The sequence below is a fragment of the Stomoxys calcitrans genome, chromosome 3 (genome assembly GCF_963082655.1).
Source record: "Stomoxys calcitrans chromosome 3, idStoCalc2.1, whole genome shotgun sequence".
NCBI classification, from domain to species: Eukaryota; Metazoa; Arthropoda; class Insecta; order Diptera; family Muscidae; genus Stomoxys; species Stomoxys calcitrans.
In genome coordinates, this window is record NC_081554.1 from 113,320,928 (window position 1) to 113,344,535 (window position 23,608).

General features: G+C 40.3%; 1 protein-coding gene and 3 long non-coding RNA genes across 7 annotated transcripts in view; 2 read left to right on the top strand and 2 right to left on the bottom strand.

The window, feature by feature from the left end:
* Positions 1-4,773, top strand: part of LOC106094909 (ubiquitin conjugation factor E4 A) — a 29,005-nt gene extending 24,232 nt beyond the window's left edge. For both annotated transcript variants that reach the window (XM_059364593.1, XM_059364594.1), the window contains exons 4-5: positions 2,629-3,691; positions 3,778-4,773. In XM_059364593.1, coding sequence (XP_059220576.1) covers positions 2,629-3,691; positions 3,778-4,592 — 1,878 coding nt within the window. In that variant the 3' untranslated portion in view covers positions 4,593-4,773. The remainder of the gene's footprint in view (positions 1-2,628; positions 3,692-3,777) is intronic.
* On the bottom strand, positions 4,553-5,645 carry LOC131995698 (uncharacterized). Of its 2 annotated transcripts, XR_009397556.1 has the most exons (3): positions 5,186-5,645; positions 4,794-5,079; positions 4,553-4,721 (listed from the first exon to the last, which is right to left on the bottom strand). It is a non-coding gene; the product is annotated as an uncharacterized LOC131995698 (long non-coding RNA). The 2 variants fall into 2 exon arrangements; XR_009397555.1 differs by having other exon boundaries at positions 4,794-5,645.
* A 1,699-nt stretch (positions 5,646-7,344) lies between these two features.
* LOC106094911 (uncharacterized) lies at positions 7,345-8,109 on the bottom strand. The gene is made up of 2 exons (XR_001222660.1): positions 8,052-8,109; positions 7,345-7,812 (listed from the first exon to the last, which is right to left on the bottom strand). It is a non-coding gene; the product is annotated as an uncharacterized LOC106094911 (long non-coding RNA).
* Positions 7,805-12,675, top strand: LOC106094910 (uncharacterized). 2 transcript variants are annotated; one of them, XR_001222659.2, is made up of 3 exons: positions 7,805-11,509; positions 11,564-11,891; positions 11,965-12,675. It is a non-coding gene; the product is annotated as an uncharacterized LOC106094910 (long non-coding RNA). The 2 variants fall into 2 exon arrangements; XR_001222658.2 differs by having other exon boundaries at positions 7,805-11,069; positions 11,164-11,509; positions 11,564-12,675.
* The last annotated feature ends 10,933 nt before the right edge of the window (positions 12,676-23,608 follow it).

Below are 23,608 nucleotides of genomic sequence, written 5' to 3' on the forward strand. Positions count from 1 at the left end.
GCAGAATTTTCGCAGCTGAGGTCGAACGACTGGTACTATTAACATACCCGGAAGGAAGCCATCCGTTGGTGGACTGTATGAAGATAGAGACTTTTGTCAAGGGTATTCAGGACCCAGAAATTAAATTTGCAACATGCGTTGCAAAAGGCTTCGTTTGGCGAAACTGTGTCATTTGCGCTTGCGCAAGAAGCCGCGAGAATAATTACAAATCCCCAGACTCACAAGGTGCGTAAGTTGGATACCGATTATGTGGATTCAAAAACTCTTATTGATTCTATCAAGAAAGCAATTAAACGGGCAATAGAAGAAAGCAAGCCCAAGATAAAATGCTACAATTGTGACAAGGCTGGAATCTTTGCCCGAAAACGTAGAGACAGACGTAAACGTTCCAGATCTACATCGCCACCTCCTACGCATGACAGCAAAAGAGTGACTCAAAATTCATCAAATGAATCACCTATAAACTAAATCGAGCTAGTCCAACGGGGCATGAGGCTAAGCAACTGCTTTATAAACACGTGTCCGCTTTTGCCTTAACCAATGAAAACTGAGAAAGAACATCGGTAGATGAAAAGATACCGCACAGATAAAATAGGCTCCAAGAAGTGTTCCCCTGGCGAAGTCCAGAAGCTAGTAAGTGAAATGAAGGAAAGCGGTGTTATATTGGGTTGCCCAAAAAGTAATTGCGGAATTTTTTAAAAGAAAGTAAATGCATTTTTAATAAAACTTAGAGTGAACTTTATTCAAATATACTTTTTTGCACTTTTTTTCTAAAGCAAGCTAAAAGTAACAGCTGATAACTGACAGAAGAAAGAATGCAATTACAGAGCCACAAGCTGTGAAAAAATTTGTCAACGCCGACTATATGAAAAATCCGCAATTACTTTTTGGGCAACCCAAAATTATAGAAAGCTCAACAAACATCACCAAAAAGGACAGCCATCCACTCCCCTTTGACGAGCATCATAGGAACTTGAAGGATGTTCTCCAGCAACTATCAGCAGTCGGCCTCAGATCTAATAAGAAAAAGTAAAATTTTTTCCAGCGTGAAGTAAAATATCTGTGGCATCGTGTTACGGCGGAGGGTATATGAACGGATGACGACAAAGTCCGGCTAGTAAGAGATTGGCCGCGTCTGCTTACTTATTACAGACGGTGAGTCCCCAATTTAGCAGCACAGATGTCTGCTTACATAAATGGACACAGGTAGGCCAAAAGTTTCAGTGGAGCGACGCTCAAGAGGAATCGTTCCAGAAACTGAAAGAACTTCTATGTACAGCCCCTCTTTTGGCATACCCTGTTCCTGGCGAGAAATTTGTTTGGGATATGGACGCTAGCGCATATGGAATCGGAGGTGTGTTGTCGCAGAAAGTCAACGGTCAAGACATGGTCATCGGATACTACAGCCGTACGTTACCTTAACCTTAAAGGAATTACTGCGTAAGCAGAAGAAAGTTGCTGACATTTGTAGAAGCCATAAAACACTTCCACAAGTACCTATATGGCCAGCACTTTCTGCTAAGGACTGACCATTCAGCTCTCCCATGGTTGCTCCAGTTCAAGAATCCAGAAGCTCAACTGGCTCTTTAGATAGAGCGGCTACAAAGCTACAATTTCAGCATTGAGCATAGAAAGGTTCGCAAACACTGTAATGCTGATACCCTGTCACGGCGACAGTGCAAAATTGAATAAAGGCTTTGCTCAAAGACTAAATCTAAGGAAAGCATCGTTGATTGAATGATTGAAGATTGAATCTTGTGAGGATTGGGTAGTAGAACAGCGAAAAGATCCCATCCTAAACAAGATAATTCTGGCAAAGGAAGAAGGCAAGCGACCAACCCGAAAAGAAATCGAACTGTAAAGTGCTCTTCTGAAATCATATTGGGCTCAATGGTCTGGTTCTCACGAGTGTGTGCCTGTACCGAAAATGGAAAAGGGAAAGACCAGTCGAAATCTAACGCAGATTTCCACGATGGCCCAAGTGGAGGACACCTAGGAATAACAAAAACAGCCGATCATGTGAAACAACGATTTTACTGGGTTGCACACCAAAAATCAATTGTCGAATGGGTAGCCATTTACAAGAAACGCAACAATATCATGACACAATATCGATTTTCTATCCCTTTTTATACCCTCTACCATAACTCCCATCATAGCAATTTTTATCCATTATCCTTTGTTTGCCTATAAAGAGATACCGGACAAAGATCTTGACAAATGCGATCCATGGTGGAGAGTATATAAGTTTCGGCGCGGCTGAAGTAAGCCCGCTTTTATTTCTTGTTATTCTGAATTAACTCATAACTCCTTTCCCGTGAAGGACACTACGGCGTAATGCACGTATATAGGCTTTCAGCAGCCGTAGCTTCCAATGTGTGTATCTTTCTTTCTTTTATTTTGTTTCTTTTTGCTGTGAATTTGACTTTCTTAATTTTTTCGGCAGCGCTGCTTGTTTTGGAGGAAAATAAAATAATTACCGATACCTATAAGCTTGACATTTGTTGTCAATTTTTGAGAGTACAAAAATTTCTCTGTAATTTCTATCCGCTTTGTTTACTTTCAAATATTGACGTTTGCCATCATTTAATGTTAACTAAGTTAAACATTTAAAAACTCCTTTTTTAGGTGCTTCTGGTTGATCCTACCTATTGCGGGGTACCTGATGATGAACGAGAAATCAAGCAAGTCAACATGATAAAATCGTTTGAAGAGACGACTTTATTGCCTGCGGAAGAAAATGCCAAACGTGTAACAGCAGATAAATTTAACTTTGTAACAGATCTCTTTTTTTTAACACATAAAGCATACGAACTCAGTTACAGGACAAGTATTGATCGTTATTCGAGAATGTATCGCGAATTGCACAACCTACAAACGTCATATCAGGACGTGGCCAGCACAGATCCAGACAGTGATATGGCTAAAAATTTGCTTCGTATGTTAAAACAGCAACTGCAACAGTATCTATGCGTGCGTAATTGTCTTATGGAGCCGGAAAACGATAGTGCAATATTGAAATTTTTCGAAGCATCTGCTATTTGGTTAACTGAAGTGGCACTCATTTCGCCTAAAGAACTGGAAACTAAATGCAAAGATATGCTTGACTTTTCACCAGGCAAAAGGCAGAACAAAAGATTACCGGAGAAAATTGACTTTGTCCCACATATGTTACAATGCATACCGGAAAACATTATTGATAATATTGTCTCATATTTAAATTTTAGTCGTCATTTTCCGCCTGGGCAATTTATCCAAATGTATCCCTCTTCGCATGATGCTTTCTTTAAAATGATTGTTCTGTTTATGGGCAGTTCTGCATTTGTCAAAAATCCCCATCTGCGCGCAAAACTAGCTGAGGCATTGGAATTTTTCTTAATGAAAAGGTCCAGTGGCGATACATTCCTCTCGCATGTGTTTGATAACCATCCTGATCGTTCGAAAGTAGTATCAAGTTTGCTAAATGTTTTTGTTTCAATCGAAATGACTGGACAATCGGTGCAGTTTGAACAAAAGTTTAATTACAGACGGCCTATGTATGCTATAATGGAGTACTTGTGGGCCAAAGAAGAGTATGTTCGAAATTTTCGCGAATTAGCTGCTGAAGCTGAGGCAAATATGGAAGCAACAGAGCCACCACTATTTTTACGATTCATTAATTTGCTTATAAATGACGCTATATTTCTGCTTGGTAAGTACATGTGCATATACAAGTTTTCTTTTATATTTCTATTAATAAATTAAGACGACATAACGACATATTTTCTTTCCATTCAGACGAGTCACTTAATAATCTACAACAAATCCGACAATTGCAAGAAGCTCAAAGTAATGGAGAATGGAGCGATTTACCACAAAATGAACGCCAGCAGCACCTATCTAATCTGCATCATTTGGGCATGTTGGCTCGTTTTGATAATATTCTTGGCAGGGATACCATTAATATCCTTAAATTAATAACAACTGAAATCAAGAGCATTTTTTGCCACAACAGCATGGTAGACCGCATAACAGCCATGCTTAATTATTTCCTTCTAAGTTTGGTTGGGCCCCAAAAGGAGAAATTCAAAGTGAAAGACAAGAAAGAATTTGAATTCGATCCAGCCACAACCGTTTTAGAAATATGCCACATTTATATTAATCTTAGCAGTAGTGATATTTTCTGCTTAGCAGTATCACAGGATGGCCGATCCTACAGCTCACAACTATTCGAATATGCCGAGAATATACTAATAAGAATCGGTGGCGGCCAACTAATCGGAGAAATGGCCGAATTTTCTGAAAAAGTACAACGTATGGAGAGGCAGTATAAACAAGAGCAAGAATTTATTGCCGATGCCCCCGATGAATATCTGGATCCAATCATGTCCACACTTATGACGGATCCTGTTATACTGCCTAGTTCAAAAGTAACAGTAGATAGATCAACCATTGCACGACATCTTTTAAGTGACCAAACTGATCCATTTAATCGAGAACCTCTCACTATGGATAAAATTATTCCAAATGTAGACTTGAAAAAAGAAATAGAGAAATGGTTAGCCGATAAACATGCGAATGTTGCTCCTGTTGTTCATGAGCATAATAGTTGAATTATTCTTTATTTTCTTTGATTTATTTGATTTAACCAAAGGCATTTGTTGTTCTCTATTACTGACTACATGGGGTTTTGTTTCATTTTCGGGGATTTGCAATTATTGTTGTTGAATATTTTACACATTCTATAAGTAAGAATATATAAGCCATCCAAATAGATTAAATTATTCAAAATGACATCTTCAATTTGCATTTACCATTTTGGTTTTTTTTTTTACGATCGTACGTATTCACTCTTTCCCTCACCTTACGACTGTGGGACAACCTCATCTTGATGTGACGTCTAACCGGACGCATGCAACTTCAAATTTGAATTTATAATTCTTTTACTTTATGTGGAACAAAATTATGTTTTGAATATTAATTTTCGACAATTAAAGAGCTTTTACTGAAATGCCATGCTACGAAAATGGTATATCGCTTGGCTAACAGTATAACAATTGTACAAGAATTATGCAAATGGACTGTATTAACATTTGGAAACTCCAAGATTGCAAGTTTGCCGTACGATATGGAAAGAGAGTAAGGAAATAAAACACAAGGGTTTCAGAATGCTGTTTGAGGTTTTATTGAGCTCGCTGCTTCTTACCGCTTCGGCTGCTTGTAAGTCAATGCACAATGGATACAATATAGGAAGCCAGCGAGCATTGAAATTAAAAAGTACATGTAATTTAAAATTAGCTAGAACCGTATATGGAATAAACGCTAAGATGGATACTAATTATCCAATTGAGTAAAAACTTTTATTCATTTGTTTGAGATTGGATCAAGAGTTTCCATATCTTTATAAATATGTATGTAAAATGGGAAATTAATGAAGTTTCACATAGTGACTTGCACTAAATGCTAGAAAATTCAAATTCTTAAAGTTTTGCTTTGATAGTTTGTTGAACACAATTCAACATGCCGCCGCCCTTGCAACAATGCAACATTAGTACTGACATACTCCGGATATTGTCCAACCGAAGACAGTACTTTGAGCAATGGTCATTTTTGAAGACGTCTGCTTTCAGGACGCGACACATTTGATCGTTAGCGAGCAAAATTTCTACGTTGGTTGGTTCAAAAAAAAATATGGATCTGTAAGATCAGTAAAATGATTGTAGACAGATTTGAGCCTCTTTTTAGAAACTGTGTCTGGACGCTTTGCTTTAAATTGGCTTCTTACGACACCGTGGATTTGAATCTTTGTGGTCGGATCATAGTATGATTTTACATTTAAGATACTTGATTATCGTTTTTAGTTGTTTAGAGATTCAACCTCTTCACAAGTCCTTCTAAGAACACCGATTGGGCCGAATCAGAGTTCAAAAACGGCCACGTCTTCTCTGGGCCCTTTGGAGTTAAGATGCGGGCAAACGCATTGGGAAGAAAAACATGGATTCTTGCCCGGGGACTGATGCGATCGCTAACGTAAGTGCGTCGGTGTGTTGGCGACGATTTAGGAGAAGTAACTGCACGATGACGATGGGATGGCTCGCCTTTAGTTGCCAGTTCGACTTTGGCGAGTACCGACCCTTACAAAAGTTCTGGTAGAATTCGCTTGTTCCCCACGTGAGTTGTTCCCGTCGTGAGTTGTTCCCGTCGTGAGTTTTGGTTGATCAATGTTGTAAAAATGAAGTGCTTGATGATTCCTTATGCCTATCCATGTGTAACATCATGTGGTGATTATTTTGGCAAACGAGGCACTTGGTTCTTAATGAGCACCAATTTCGAGTGTGATATGCACATAAGCAATTATACCACAGCCCCTTCTTCGCCACTTCTCGTCTCTCCTCCACAGTCATATTGTCGAACACAGGACAAGCTTTAAGAATGTGTCTTTCTTTGCATACACGGCACTTGGGCTGCCTAAAAACAGAGCTGAAATGTATGATTTTATTAAATGTGAACTGCGGGACCCCATATGTGGCAACTAAACATTTGGAAGAGTACAAAGTTTTACTAAAGGACGACTCAAATTCCCGTTTTGTGTTCGTATCTCAGCAACACGAACTCTTGAATCATTACCTTCAAAAACTTTGATAATTCGTTCTAATCACCATTCAGTTGGTGGTACATTATCTTCTTTAACAATGGGGAAATATCCCTCTTTGAGATTTATTTGAGCGAATTTCCATTTCGTTTTGCAAAGTGTAATTGAATTGGTTTTAATCTTTGCCAACGATTTATTATTGTTAAGTTATCAAAGTATTTCTCAGGGGTGGCGACAAGAGGCGCTCCTCTCATTGTATGGCCTGGTATCAATGGGGCTAATTCAGTGGGATCCTCACTTATTGCAGAGAGTGGCTGAGAATTTAAAACGCTCTCGATTCTCAGGAGGAGTGTTGTAAATTCTTCAAAGGTAAATCTGATATTTCCTGCAACTTTTCTTAAATGAGCCTTCGTGCTCTTTACGGCTGCTTCCTATAAGCCACCCATGTGGGGTGCTTAGGGGGAAATAAAGGTCCCAGAAAATCCATGAATGCCATATTTCTCAATCAAGTCCTTTTCATCTGATTTAAGAAAATTTTGATATTCATGTATTAAGGATCTGCTGGCACCGACAAAGTTCGTGTCATTATCGGAAAATACCTTATTCGGTAGACCTCGCAGACCTACGAATCTTTTCCAAGTGAATGGCCCTAGTTGACAAACATACGAATACCCCTTGAGCATTTTTGCATTCCTCAGTTTGAATGTTTTTAGCTCAATCGGCCCTGCGAAATCAATACCTGTGTTTGTAATGGGTAAAGAAAAGATGCATCGTTCAGTCGGTAAAGCGGTTATTATTTGGGTTCTGATTCTATGTTTATAAATTGCACATGTTTGACATTTCCTTACTTAATGACGTATTGCATTTTTAACACGTATTATATAGAATTCTTTATGAATTGCACCACTGGTGTTTGGCATGTAACCAAATTTTGTGTAAACTCAATCAAAAGTTTACTGAAGAAGGAGCTTTCTGGTACAATCAGTGGATGTGTCTTATTATAACTCATGTCCGAGTTAGCGAGTCGACCGTTGACTCTTAGCAGCTTATTTTCGTCCATTATGGGATTAAGTGTCAGAGGTTTACTTCTACAACTTATAGGTTCGTTTGCAATAAGGCATTGCTCATGGTACAAGAACTTAGAAGGTAGGGTCATTTGCCCAGCAACAACATTTTTCTGTGCAACCCTGGTGGATTGTTTACAATTCGTAATGCCAAATGCCGGCTGGGCAGCAGTATGTCTGCGAGGTTAGAAGAAGAAAAAAGTTTAATAATTTTTCTGGCCCAGATAAATTTATAAGTTATTGTTTGAGAGCCAAATTCAATGTCCGTCTGTCTGAAAATTGTGATAGTGACAATATCAAATCTTTAAAGCAGATGATTTGTTATTGCCACGAAAACAACCACCAAGAACCGTAAAACGACCAAGCACTTTTCCTTTTTTCAATTTCTCGAAACTTTTAATTTGCAAAAACCAAACCTGAATATAAAAATAGAACCAATGCTCAATATTTCGTTTTCCAAGAATTTTGTTTTCATGTTTACAACACACATACACGTGAAAGCACACATATCAATGTTTGACATTAGAAAATTTGTCAAATTAAAAAAATTGTACTCAGCTGTTCGCATGACCATACCTTTCAGTTCTTCTACCATGGGGTTGATATTCGGAGTTGTAGTGTGTAATTTGCAATAGACTGTATTTTACAAATAATATTTCATTCACAGTTATAAACTCCTTTCGCATATCCTAGCTAGGATTTTTCTTACAAAGCGAAAAATATAACAAATAAATAACTCTGAGAGCACGGTCAAATCGTGAGAATCGTTCTAAGATATCCTCAGTTTTATTTTCTGTTTGAAAAGAAAATACTCTATTTTCTTTAGACGGCTCTTTTAGTGCTATTTGTTTGGGCCAAAGTTCTGTCGATTTTACCAGCCATTTTGGATCGTGCCCCCAGAGCTCGCTTGACTGCTTTTCAACCGCTGTAGATCTGCGCGTACCGAATCAGCTGCGTTGTCACCAGTGGGAGCATGCGTTCAATAGTGGAATCTGACTACAAAAAACTTCTGAAATACAAAGGCCAAGATTTTGGTGCACAGATTTCAAAAGTCTCTCGACGATTAGCGCGGCTCCATAGAGTTCGAGTCTGGGTAAGCTCATTGTCTTCAAGGGTGCTACCTCGTCTTCGAGGCAAGTAAATTTGTAAAAACGAGATTTTTAGGTGACACTAATCGGATGTATATATAGGCGCAATATGCCTTCTCCGAGGCATGGCAAAATCCATGAACCTGAATTTTGCTCTCAGGGGAATATTGAACCCGTCGAGGTATCTTAATTTTTTCTATTTCGGGAAAGTTTTAGATAAAAAATTCCATGTTTCCATAGCATGTGGTTTGACTTCTTTATCCCAAATTGTTCCATCAATCCAGAGTTGTTGGATAAGAATTTTTGCAACAACTATAATCGGTGCCAACCAGCCCGCTGGATCAAATAATTTTGCCACAATAGACAAAATTTTCCGTTTTGTTACAGGGGGGGAAGGAGGGAAATCTATATTTGCAACTTTATTGAAGAGTATATCAAACATTGCGCTCCAGCGGATAGATAAAGTCTTTGTCTTGCTCTTATCCTCCAATTTAAGAAAGTCCTCAACTAAAATGTCTTCCCGGAGGAAGATTTTGCAAAATATGAGAATGATTTGATGTGACCTTTTTTAGTGGAAAACCCGCAGAACTCAACAGATCTATTAACTCTAGCAGATATGATCGACATTCAGTCAGGGAATGTCCTCCAGAGAGAATATCATCTACATAAATCTGATTCTGCAAAATGGAAGATGCTTTAGCATGTCTATCCTTTGCACCCTGGCTCAGTTGAAGTAGCGTCCTTATCGCCAGATAAGGTGCACAGTTTATGCCGAATGTAACCGTTTTCAAATAATAATCTTGTGCTTCTCCAGTCGGTCACTCTGGTGCACAATAATTTGTCGGTACATCTTTTGGATGTCCCCATTAAAAACATACCTATAGAACCGCCACCGAAGTATTACGTTCATGAGGTAATTTTGGAGAGCAGGCCCAGTGTACAAAATGTCATTCAAAGACACTCCAGTAGATGTCTTCTTGGATGCATTGAAAATCACGCGTACCTTCGTAGACGTGCTTTCTGGTTTTGTCACAGCATGTTGGGGTAGGTAAAAAGACATATACCGGGAGTTATCATATATTTCCGTGGGCGTAGTTAACTCTAATGTGTCCAAGACGCAAATATTCGGATAATGAGTCATTGTTTTCGGATGCGAGTTCTGGGGAACACCTAAGGCTCTTTTCCATTCTGAGAAACTGCCCCATCGCCAATCTTCTTGAAGATCCGAGCATGATCTCCGATGGAAGATCATCTCTAAAGGGCAGCCTTACCGAATATCTACCGTCAGCCATCCGTTATAATGTCCTCGCACAAGAGACTTCCTCGATCTCCCAAAATCCCCTCAAATCCTCGTTTAAAGAGGCAGGACAGATAATCAACGAAGCAAACGTAGACAAGGAATGTACTTTGGTGAGCTACTTATGACCCACCCGAATTCAGTCTCCTGTGTCATTAGGTTCCCGGATACATTCTTATTCAGACCCTCCCTAAGTATGAAGGGAAGAATATTACTGCCGAGCAACATGTCAATTTGGGCAAACGGTCGCTGCAGTCTAAACTCCGATTTCCGGAATTTATTTTTATTTTATTCATAAAACAGCAATACAAAAAGCCTCCAGGGCCAAAAAATCCATATTACCTAGAAAAAACCCTGAGTATAAATCTTATGAATTACTTAAACTAAATAAAAAAGAAAAAAAATTAAAAATCTTCGAGGCTCCCCAGCCGTGTAACATAAAAGTTGAATCTACAGTATATAATAAAAAAAATATCCTTGTAGTTGTAACCACAGATACCATACGTCAGAATATAATAATAAGAGAGTTATGAGAAGTGCTCCAACAATTTCAAACGAAACACATAGATAGACTGCGAAGAAATTCTCAATTCATAAGGCAATCTATTCCAACAACATGCAACTCTGACTAGATACGAGCTGGCATATAAAGAGTTCGCGATTCTTGTTATATGTATTTGAGGGTTTCTTGTTGATCTAGAGAAAATAAAAGCTGTACATAATGCTGCTGGTATCCCAGCCATAACAACCTTATAGAACGTGTATAAGTTACGAAATTTTATAAAATTGTTAAAAGAGCATCCCAAGAAGCGTTTCACACAACTTGAAACATGGTCCAAACGGCGGATATTAAGCACAAAACGTACAATAGAATTTACAACTCTTTTTTAGTTTGTTCAGAATAGTTACCAAAGTCCCTGATATAAACTAGAGGCCATAAAGAACTTGAGACAATAAAAGAGAATGTGCCAGCAATCGCCCGACGCGAAAAGGTAAATAGGCATAAGTTGAATAAATTCAACGCATTGCAGCCCAAACTTTGCCAGAGGGTAAGTTAATGTCAGATTTAAAGTTCAGTTTACTATCCAGGACAATACCCAAGCATCTGTGGTACTCCAATATTTCAATTTCATCGTTGCCTAGGAACAAATTGAGATTTGCTAAAAAACGACCAGTTGGACCAAAGAGAACCGCCGTAGTTTTAGAGGCATTGGCCTCGAAATGATTTAAAGAGCACCAACGAAGAAATTGGTCCAAACAATAATTGACATCACTCTAGAAAATATCACGACTAGAAGAACTTCCAGTAAATAAAAGAAACACATCGTCAGCGTATATAAATGTTCGAGTTCGTCGTCGCAGGCAAATCGTTAATAAAAAGAATAAATAATAAAGAACCAAGGACTGATCCTTGTGGAACTCCCGATTCAAGGTAGAGCAACTCAGATACTTCACAATTCACAGCCACAAACTGAGACTTCCCACTCAGGTAAGATAACACAAGTCTACAAGCAGTCTTTGAAAATGTATAACCATTTAAAAGTTTAAACACTGTTCTAGAATAACTCACAGAGTTGAAAGCTTTTGATAAATCCAGGGAAATTAGTGTGCTCAACTTGCCGTTGTTAATGTTATCACGGATATAATCTGTAATTTCAAGTAAAAAAAGGCGTAGTGTTATATCCAGAGCGAAAAGCATATTGAGAAGGATAGATCAAATTACACGTAGACTCCAGAATCTGAAACTTAAGGAGGTGCTCAAAAACTTTCGACAGAGCTGGCAATATGGAGATTGGTCTAAGATCATGAGGCCCGTTAACGTTTTTCGATTTGGGGATAGGAACAATACGAGCCTTTTACCAGGCCCTGGGGTATGTAGACGTAATAAAGATGCAATTTATTAAGTCTAAGATATATGAGGAAAAATTATTTTAATAAAATTAGCTGGAATTTCGTCAACTCCTATAGAACCAGACCTCACTTTCTTCAAGGCTACCAGAACCTTCGTACACATCGAAAAGAAAATGAGTCGTCTGATTCAAAAACATAATCTAAGTCCATCCTCATTGACACATAAAGCGCAAGTGCTAACACATCCTGAGCTACGAAGATTGCGCCATAAAGCGGTAGAGTCCAATTCCCAGATTAGCTTACAATAACATTTTCTCCTTCCCTTCGAATCACCCCTTTAGCACGATTTCTATATTTACAAAATGTCTTCCAGTTTCGTTGTGAACGGTCAGAAATGAAGGCAGAATAAGATAAATCACAACGAGATCTTGACTGTGCGACATCTTTAGAATTCATCCAACGGTCTTTCCCGCAAATAACCCTCTTTATCACAACAGAAACATGAACATAAATTCATACGAACCAACGAAGTATCACTAACCAAAAAATAGTCAAGCAAGGATGTCGAACACGTCCCTAAGTTAAAATGAGTGGGCTTTGAGTTATAGACTAAAGTCTAATTAAGCCTAGTGCATAAATGACGTAAGGAACTAGCTTTAACAACGTTAAACAAATTATTGTTAAAGTCGCCTACTAAGACAATACACGAATATGCCGACAAAATCTCACAAGCATCCTCTTCGAAAATATCCAAGTTACCATTTGCAAGATAAACAACACCAAAAAAAATCAGAATTATCTGCATCAATCTCAATAAAAAGACATTCACATCTGTTTAAAGATATTTTCGTAACAATTTTATAGTTTAACTGCTTAAACAAATAAATACAAACTCCTCCACCTCTACTTTGAACCTTACAGACATTTCTACATATCTTATAGCCTGGAATATTAACTGATTCAACAGAAATATCTCGAGTAAGCCAAGTCTCAGAAACATCAAAAATGTCAAACACATTATCTCTTAAAAGAAATCTGAGCTCATTAAGTTTCGTTGAGGCTTTAAGACTTCTACAGTTCATGTGAGCAACCTTAAGGCCACTAGGATAAGGAGCGAGGACTGATTTAATGACTGAGTTACAACTTACTATTGGACCTGGATTTTCACTAGAAGCCATGAAAATAAAAATAAAAAGCTATGGCGGGAAGGCACAAGAGATTTGAGTTAATCACTTTCTCAAACATTGATAATCAAAAGCAGTTCAATCGCAACAACAAAAATCTAAAAATATGTAACTATATATAACATATTAATGGCATCAGCATATAATTGAAAGATGAAAAAAGGATCAATTTAAAAAAGAGACGTGCAGAGTACATTAGACGTCTTCAAGGATCCGTATGCAGTCCTCATAGCACCACACTGAATTCGAACCATCATTGTGCGTAATACGTACTTTTGAAATACTTGTATGGAGCAAACGAAGTTTGCTAACCCTTTTTTCCTTTACCAAGCGTCTGCAAATGTAGTTAAGTCGGTTTAAAGCTGGAGACAGGTGATCATTCAAGTCAACTCTGCTCGATATATCACCACCAATGACATCAGACAGCCTCAGTTGTTTCGTTTCGAAATATTTATCCATAATATTGTCACGGACAAATGCTGAATTAAATCTTACAATGACATTCTTTCCATTATTGTTGTAGTAGATATCGTTTATGTCAGTCTTAGTTAATGTAATGTCAAAGACGCCACGAATAGCAATGACACATTCCATTACTTACTTACTTTTACTTTACTTTAATTGGCTATAACAGAATATTTGTTCCACTAGCGTAGAACGTAGAATAGCGTTCCAAGCGCCACGATCTTTTGCGCTCATTCTAAAATCTCTGACACCAAGTTTCGAGGTGTATCTCATCACTTGATCTTACCATCGGGATTTTGGTCTTCCCGGTTTGCGTGTACCACCGTGTTTGCCTTCAAAAGACTTCTTTGTTGGGGCTTCTTCATCCATTTTGACACGTGTAACTATGCTATCTTCGTCATACAGCTAGTGGTTCATAGGTGGGTTCATGGGTGGGGGGCATCAGGCGCTCACTCGCTGGCAGCACTTGGGGTGCAGACAAAGAAACCTTGTTGACTACGTACAAAGCAATTGGCCGGTCTGTGGTAAGTTATGCAGCGCCAGTGTGACACGCCGTGGAATAATATTCAAATCTGTCAGAATGCCGCCCTCCGAACTGCGACGGGCTGTCTCCTTAGTTCTCATGTGGACCACCTCCATCAGGAGACAAAGATCCTACCAGTGCGAAGACATAACTACATGCTGTCTAAGCAATACCTTTTGGGCTGTTATCGCAGAAATCATCCAAATCATCATCTTGTGGATAGATACCCACCGCCCAGAAGCCTTAAGGTAGATCTACACGATCTAGAGCGTAAGGTTCAGCGCTACAAGAGAGAACCTCTAGATCAAGCGGCGTATCAAGCGGGTCTGAACAACATTCATGCAGACACGGTAGCAGACGCGTTAATTGGCTACCGGGTGAATGTAGTCCTTGGAGAACGACCGCCACCCATTGCACCCGAAGAAATCGACCTCCCCCGGCAAACCAGACTAGTTCTGGCTCAATTACGTTCCGGCAAATGCAGCCGCCTCAATTCCCACAGAGCTAGGATTGATGCCGACGTGCAAGATGTATGTCCCGATTGTAACCAGGGACCGCACGATACACGTCACCTGTTTAACTGCCCGGCCAGACCCAGATCCCTGTGGATGCACCCCATCTTAGTCGCGGAGTTCCTGGGTCTTGACACTCAACAGAATCAAGCAGACGAAAGATAGAACACAATAAACTGCTACAACAACAACAACGTCGCCTATATTCTCTATTATCGCAAACTAGTCCATATATTTTACCAAGAATCGTTCTCTCAAATACTCCAAGCACTGCCTCATCTGCTTTCACAAGTAGCCATGCCACAGAACCACATAACAACACGGGCAGTATTAGTGTCTGCCAGTATTCGTCTGTCAAGAGGTGGCCTTGTTTCTAAACTGCTTACTTAGTCCAAAGTAGCATCTGTTTGCCAGTATTATTCTTCGCTTAATCTCAAAACTGGTGTCATTCGTTTCGGTTACGGCGGTGCCGAGGTAGTTAAAGTTACTGACTGTCTCAAAGTTGTGGTTCCCAACTTCAACTCCATTTTCTTTATCTGCCAGACCAATTTCCACTGACTCTCTTTCGATTCTTTCAAAGGCTGCAGTTACTACTTCCGGTGACCGACCAATGATATCGATGTCGTCGGCATAGGAGAGTAGCATGTGTTCTCTTGTGAGTAGTGTGCCATATCTATTCACATCTGCATCTATAATCTTCTCCAGCAGGATATTAAAGATATCACACGATAGGCTGTCTTCTTGTCTGAAACCTTGTTTGGTATTAAATGGTTCGGAGAGATTCTTTCCTATTCTTACTGAGGAACGCGAATCAGCAAGTGTCATCCTGAAGAGTCTTATTAATTTTGCAGGGATACCAAACTCAGACATGGCTTGAAATACCTTTGAACGTAAAGGAGTATCGAAGGCGGCTTTGTAGTCAACAAAGAGGTGGTAGGTGTTGATTTGTCCTTTTCGAGTCTTTTCCAGGATTTGGCGCAGTGTGAATATCTGGTCTAGGGTGGATTTACCTGGTCTAAAGCCGCATTGATAAGAGTATCTTGTATGCGATGGGGAGGAAACTTATTCCTCTGTAGTTGGCACATTCCGTCTTGTCTCCCTTCTTGTGTACGGGACATAGAATGCTGAGGTTCCAATCATCGGGTATGCGTTCTTCTAGCCAGATTGCGCAGATAAGCTGATGCATACGCCGTATCAGCGTGTCTCCTCCGGTCTTAAATAGTTCAGCAGGTAACCCGTCGGCTCCTGCTGCCTTGTTGTCCTTTAGTCGGGTCACTGCTACTTGAACTCATTTTGACTAGGAGGTAAAACATTCTATACCATCATCAGGGATTGGTTCTGCTGTATCCTCTTCGCCACCAACATCGGACACTAGCAGTTGGGTAAAATGTTCTTTCCATATCCTCAGCATGTTATCTGTGTCAGTTACCAGATTTCTTTCTTTGTCTCTGCAGGAGGATGTGCCTGCACCAAAGCCATCGGTTTGATGTTTAATTCTTTGGTAGAATTTCCGGACTTCATTCTGACTCCTGTACATCTCAATTCACTCACACTCTCGTCCCGTTTTCTTTCTGCGGAATAGGCGTTTCTCCTCTCTCCTTTTCTCCCGATACCTCTCCTTCATCTGGCGCGTTGCTACTGATTGCAGGGTTGCTCTATATGCCGCATTCTTGGCTTCAGTAGCATCTCGACACTCTTGGTCGTACCATGGGTTTCTTGGAGGAGGCTTCCGGAACCCAAGTATGGATTTCGCGGCATTTTCCATGGAGTGGGCAATAGTTTGCCACTGCGCCATTATATCATCGGAACAGGGAGTGCTTTCATCAAGCAGTTGGGTCAGTCGAGTGGAGTATGCCGCTGCCATTTGTTGTGTTTGCAGCTTTTCAATGTCCAGTTCAATGTTCCGTGCAGTGTGAGATCGTACTTTCCTCGCCATGTTCAAACGGGTGCGAACCTTTGCTGCAACAAGGTGATGGTCCGAATCTATATTCGCTCCAAGGATCGATCGTACATCTAACACGCTGGATGAATGCCTTCCATCTATAACAACGTGATCAATTTGGTTTCTCGTGTTTTGGTTGGGCGACATCCATGTGGCTTTGTGAATATTTTTATGTTGAAATCTGGTGCTACTAACTACCATGTTTTTTGCCGCAGCGAAATTTATCGGCCTCAAGCCATTACTGGGCGTTATCTCGTGGAGGCTCAACTTTTCGACTGTTGGACCAAAAATGTCTTCCTTCCCTATCTTCGCATTAAAATCTCCCAGAACGGTTTTAATATCATGGGCGAGGCAGCCGTCATATTCTCTCTCTAGGCGCTCGTAGAAAATATCCTTGGTCTGCTCGTCTTTGTCTTCCGTCGGAGCATGGACACAAATAAGACTGATGTTAAAGAATATGGCTTTTATGCGGATTGTGGCTAGCCTCTCATCCACCGGAGTAAATCCACAGCCAAATTCATCCATTCAAAAATCCACAGCCAAATTCATGCCTCGTGTTATGGCAGCTATAGTGTAGTTCTTTACCGTTTGGTGTTGTAGTGACGCCATTCCCAGTTCATCGCACTTCCTGTAAGGCGGTAATATCTGCCTTGTACTCCTCTAATACATCCGCCAGCGCGTATACTGCACCCTCTCTATAGAGAGTGCGGACATTCCAGGTGCAGATCCGCAAATCATGGTCCTTTTTTCGATTGCGTGGGTCGTCAACGTTGGGGGGTCCGTTTTTTATTTCTTTGTTTCTCATAGTAGTTCTCAGTTTTAGGGGCGGGTTACTACAGCGCTCCAACTGCATGGCTTTTGTGGGAATGCACACGTATCCCTCGTTGTGGTGAGCCTCTTGCTCCTATATCCGACGCTCGCCGCCCCTAACCTGGGAACAGACGCAGATATTGGCCATTGGTTATTTGAAGGCGCCAATAACTCGCCTTGTCATCTCGAGTATCATTGGCCCTCATTATTTAATTAAGAGCCAGTGCCACCTGACTCCTCACTGAGACTCTTCTCTCAAAAATCGCTGACTGCCCGCGGCCGCATTTGCAGCTACTCCGCATAAAAACGGAGCTTTCCACCATCCGCAACCTGTGGACGCGCCCGGTAGCTTTCAGCTAAGCTTCCCGTGATAACAATGGACACCACACAAGTCGGAGCTCAAAGTTCCAGCCTGTGCGGTGCTCATAGTTATCCCGTATCGGCCTGTTCATGTAAGCTTCTCCAAATTAGCGCCATCTACTGACTGTTTTCAATTGGATCAACTTAATCCAATTGAAAACAGAAAGAATTTAAATGTTAGTGCTACTTAAAAATCCTTAATTGTTTTCCATACCACTCCCCTAAGTTGGTTCATGTCGTGTATCGGTATCGTATCCCCACCAAAGTACTGGTGTCTGCTAGCCGCGAGTGGCGAGCAATGACATTATACCACCTTAAAATTAACGCTATATTGTTCTCATTGGTGTATACAGCCGTTTGGTGGAGGGCGTATATTTGAGGGTAGTGCGCCACACCCCATCTGCCAATTGAGCACAAATTTGAATAACGCACTCTACTTAAAAAAAAACTATTACTTCATTCCGCATTGCTTTAATGGGTCAAATAACCTAGTAATATTGATAACACATTTTTTTTAAACTTTACAATAGCATAGATAACTATATATATATAAAGAATTTGAGCTTCGCACATAGATTGGTTGGTGGCGCTAGTGATTATAGATAAATGAGAATTATCTAAGAACATGCCGCAAGCAGAATACTGCTCTCAATGGCATGCAGTGTGCGTCGTTTGCCTTTTCTAAATATGCATTATATGTGTATCTTTCTTTCTTTTATTTCTTTTCTTTTTGCTGTAAATTTATTTTTTTTTTTTGACAGATGCTTGCTTTGAAGAGAAATAAAATATAAATTGATTTTACTTTATATTATTAAGGTAAGGATCCAAACGAGCTATCGAGCTATGCAGAAGGGCCGCAAGGGTCTTGTATATGGCATATGACTGGGCTAGACCCAGAGGTATCAATGTTAACCCAGAGCAGACTAAAATATGCTTGTTCACGAGGAAGACGAAGGTGGGCCAATTTAACGCACCACGTTTCCTCAATAAGACTATTTCGATCTTGGACAGGAAGTGGCATATTCAGGAGCGTACTGAGAAGCCTCTCAGATGTTGGGCACTATGTAGACGGGCCGTAGGCGCGAAAAGGGGCCTGAATCCTAGGATAGTCCACTGGCTCTACAGGAGCGTGATTAGACCAACACTTACTTACGCCTGGGTAGTTTGGTGGATTGCTATGGAGAAAAAGTGCAACATACAACTGACTCAGAGAACATATTGTCTTGGCATAGTCGGAGCGATGAGGACCACGCCCACTAGGGCACTGGAGGCTATTCTAGATATCCGACCCATTGATTTACAGATTAAGTGGGAGGCAGCCACACCGGCTATGAGACTTAAGGCAGCTCATACCATCGCGGTATAGTCGAGGCGGCGATAGGAAGCCTGGAAGGAAGGGAAGAGGTTTCCGATCGGATACCTGAGATGAACCTTGAAGTCGAGTGCGAGGCACTGCTGCCATCGGCACAATCTTGGATTGACGGAACCTTAGTATTGGCATCTGGAAGATCATGCTACACGGATGGATCAAAGCTAGAGGACAGAGTGGGCCTGGGGGTTTACATTGAGAACCCATGGACTGAGATCTGTTATAGACTGCCCGACCGTAGTATGGTCCTGCAGGCGGAGATCCGGGCGATCACGGAATGCGTGAAGTGGTGTGGTGTTAACGCGGGGACGGCGAGTGTGAACATTACGGACTGTAAAATTACCATAAGGGCAATAAAAACCAGGACGGTAAGGTCGCGAACAGTCTTGCAGTATAAGGAGATTAACGCCTTCTTTCAGGATGGGAAAATCCGCATCGTTTGGGTGCCGGCTATAACGGAGTAAGGGGAAATGAAAGGGCAGACGATTTGGACCAGGGTACTGCCGGTCGACGTAGTCCGAGTTAAGGGAGTGGGCGACGAATGGGCATGCAACATTGTGCAACAGCGAAGCGGTGGGTAGAACGGCGAAAATCCTATGGTGGGATCCAGATCATGTGAAGATGAGACTATTACTGAAAGGAAGCAAGAAGGAGATCAGTATAGCCATTGGTATCATAACGGGAAACATAGGACTACGAGCTCACTTATGTAAAATCGGTGCGGAAAGATGATGAGACGAGAATTTTTCGTCATTGCCCGGCTTTCGCGTCCAACAGATACGGGCACTTAGGTGGAGACACAATATCAGACATGAACCAACTTAGGGCTCTTGTTAGACTTTACTTTATAGTTCTTAGAGCGCCCAACAAGCCGATTACTGGCTTAGCTCTATGTCTATATAGTGGCAAGGGCGGATTAATATCTGCACCCTCTTTTCAACCTAATATAATGAATATAACAGTTTGATTGTTGAATGTTTTTGTATTTATTTCACTTTTTGTATAGGCTGGTAGGGTGTTGTATAAGTTTAAACTCTTGTAGTATAGTGATCTCTGCAGCGAGGATGTTATCGCCCGTTCAATCCTAAAATCACCGTCATTTCTCAAAGAGTAAGGCTGAACCTCTTCAACATATCATGTTTGCTCACATAGATAGTCTGGTGATCTCCCTTTTTCCCTTTTTGGATGAATTTTATGGTATTTGGTGCCAATCTCAGCTTTATATTTAAGCATTTCCAACATTCGGTCTTCGGTATATAGGACGATTTCACAAAATGTTCTCTTTCTTCTCAGATCGGTTGTCGTTAAATGGTTGTGAATTGATTTCTCTTACTTTAGTAAGATTTAAACAACTGCACTTCTGTATCTCTTATTCTGTACATGTATGGAAATGCAAATTTGTTCTGCAAATTTTGCCCATGAACATTCCTTTAAGGAACAGGGACAAACTTCTCACATATCACTGAGTGCTGTCCGATTCAAGTTTAGGCTCAATGATAGCCGAGTCCGAAAGGCATGTCGCAGAGCGACTCCAATTTGGTAAGAAGTTTTTACATGGCAAAGTACCTCACAAATGTCGCCAGCATTAGAAGGAGCTAACCACCGCTGAATGTTCTGATGTTCTTACCAGGATTCGAACCCAGGCGTTCAGCGTCAAGACGGACATGCTAACCTCTGCGCTGCGGTGGCCTCCGTTATTAATTAAACCAAAATTTTCGTTTTTTCTATATACACAGAAAAAATATAAAATGAAATTTGACCGATTAAACATGGCATTGCCTTTGAGTGTAGCGGACTTGTTTTAATTCGCTCCTCAAAGAAAAAAATTTCTGTATCTCGGAATAGGTACTACCTATTACGAAAAATTTTAAAACCTATTTGGAGCAGGCTAGAAATGGACTCCAAAGACGCAACAGCTGCGGTGGTGGCGTCAGACCGTAGCATATAATCTCCCCTCCTATAGGTGTGGGTGCCTTGGCACCTGTAGTCGAGAGTAAGGCTTCAAGCGCACAACTAGTTGTCAGACTAATTAATGAGAAAGACGGATAAACCCATGATATAATTATTTATTTTTTATTTATTTGCTTAATATTAGCCAAGCTCTTAGATCTTATTTGACTAGTGAACTACATTTAATTTAAAATATTATAAAATTTTTTCTTAAGTATAAATATATAATAATGAATGACTACTCAGTTGAAACAACTTCAATGAAAAACAAAATAATAATTTTAATTAAAAAATTACATGGAACAAGATACGAATTAACACAAAAAAAAATGATTGGTGAATGATTGACCACGCTAATTACCGTAAGCAGCTGAGTACAATTTTTTCTCTGTCAACGAGTTTTGGCTGAGTGTGTGTATTATACTTAAGAACCAGCACACACCCAAACAACGAAAAATGGCGCCAACTAGTAACGTACACAAAACCAGAGTTGCACTAATCACTGATTCTGACAGATAGTGCACTCAATATGTTGTTGTTCGGTAAATGCCACTACCTGTAAATGAATATATCTTGGATAAACCAGAGGGATGCACAGTTCGCCGCAGCCTTTAAGTAATGGTGGTGTTTCCGACTCGCTTTCAGACAGCGACGGTGTCAATGAAACAGTCATCGCAGCCGAACCGAGAGATGAGGACAGCGGGATGACGGCAGAAGTGAGCGATGGCCTTACTAAGCTCACAAGCAGATCGAGAATGCGATCCGGGGCACGACAAAGGAGACAGAGGAGTATGTACCGGCAGCGTAAGCGCGCGAAAGTGCAGGATGCTGGAAGGGATAGAACTGACATTTCATGCATTTCTACGGAAGCTGGAAAGAGAATCAGATCTCTCGAAAAGTATAACACTGCTAAAATGCACGGCCCCTGCCCTCTTACGCCAGAGTGGCAAGGAAGCACAACACAGATGAGCTGACTTATGCAGTCATCAATATTGGCAGTTCATCCGGTAGGATCATGGGTCCGAAGTGGAGGATCTGGTTATCGAGCGGATTTTCGAACATGTGTGTGTTATGATTTCCTTGATGGCGTGATGTGGGAGTTGGTGAACACGGTTGCATAACCGGTAGCTCGCCGATATTGGGGTTGGGTACTTAACACCGCTCATCGCACCTACAAAACCCATGAACATTAACCTTTGTGTTCAGAAGATATTTGAATAAAAAGGCATAACAAAAAAATAAGGTGCAGATACACGCTCACAAACACTCCACTCTGTCCGTCATCAGGGCCGCCCACCCCTTCTACACTCCATCAGACCTGTAGCTATTGTTTTTCCTCTGGGCTCAAATAATATTTAGGAAAAACCTGTACTCGTCACGGTCGTCCGTCAGTTTAGACCATAAAGTCAATTGAGTCCTACCGACTTCTCAAAACAGCCATGCATTCCCTAAGCACAACACCTTATATATGTATTGTAATCTTAGACCATCATTATTAAGCAGGCAAAATAAGCATTTTGAAATTCAAAAGATATTTTTATTATTTTAATATGGGTTGTTTTGTTTTCTTCTTGAATGCTTATAAAAACAAAAAAAGGAGAATCTAGAAAGTATGTTAAATCTATTTTCCCTTCTACTTTAAATACCTCCTCAGGCTTACATGCTAATCTATTATTTTTACAAAACTATATACATACATATATATAATCTTATTTTTCTTTATTTATTTTTTTTACTTAATTCACAATTTATTTTTCCTTGATTGCATGCATACATTTTGTTGTTGTCTTTTCTTTTATTCACATTGATATTTACAAAATGTTTGTTTTTAATTTCATGTTTATCTCTTCATCTACTTGACATTCCTTAAGTTTAGATTTTCATTTCTTCTTTCTGTCACTCTTCTTCTGTTATCATTTTATGCACAGTCTTTATCAAAATTGCAGTGCTAACTTACCGTTAAAATTTTGAATCTTGCTACTAAGTTTAAAATTGTGCCTATATATATAATGTTCATGAGCCGATTTAAGATTTTGAAAAATATTGTTGCGAATAGGCTTCAATTTATCCGCAAGATTATTAAAGGTTGAATTTAGGTCCTTAACGTAGTCGATTTTCCTCAATGTTGCACCATATTTAAGCCGAAAAGGGCATAGTACGGCGATACCCCTATTGAGCTATGACTTATACTCCGCAAGGCAAATTCCACATCTCCGATATGCTGATCCCAATTCCTCTGTTCAGATCCTATGTACGACTTGATCATCTGCAGAATGGACCTATTAACGCGTTGTGTCGTATACCATATTCACAGAGGAAGGTAACCATCGGTTGATCCATTAAAAGTCTCAATCCTTGATAACCTCCTCGGCGTCCGTTACCATTCCGGACCAAAAATATTTTTCTCGGAGTCTTGCCAAGGTCTTGTGTATCCCTCCATGTCCTGAGGATCGCGAATTATGAGCAGCCATAACCAAATCATAACGCATTTCAGTAGAGACCCACATTTTCCACGAGTTGTCCTCACCGAAAGGATCACCGTTAGCGAACTTTATAAACGAATTCTTCTGAGACGCATAAATCTAGAACAGAGTCTTTGGTTTTCATCATTCTTTATGCGCG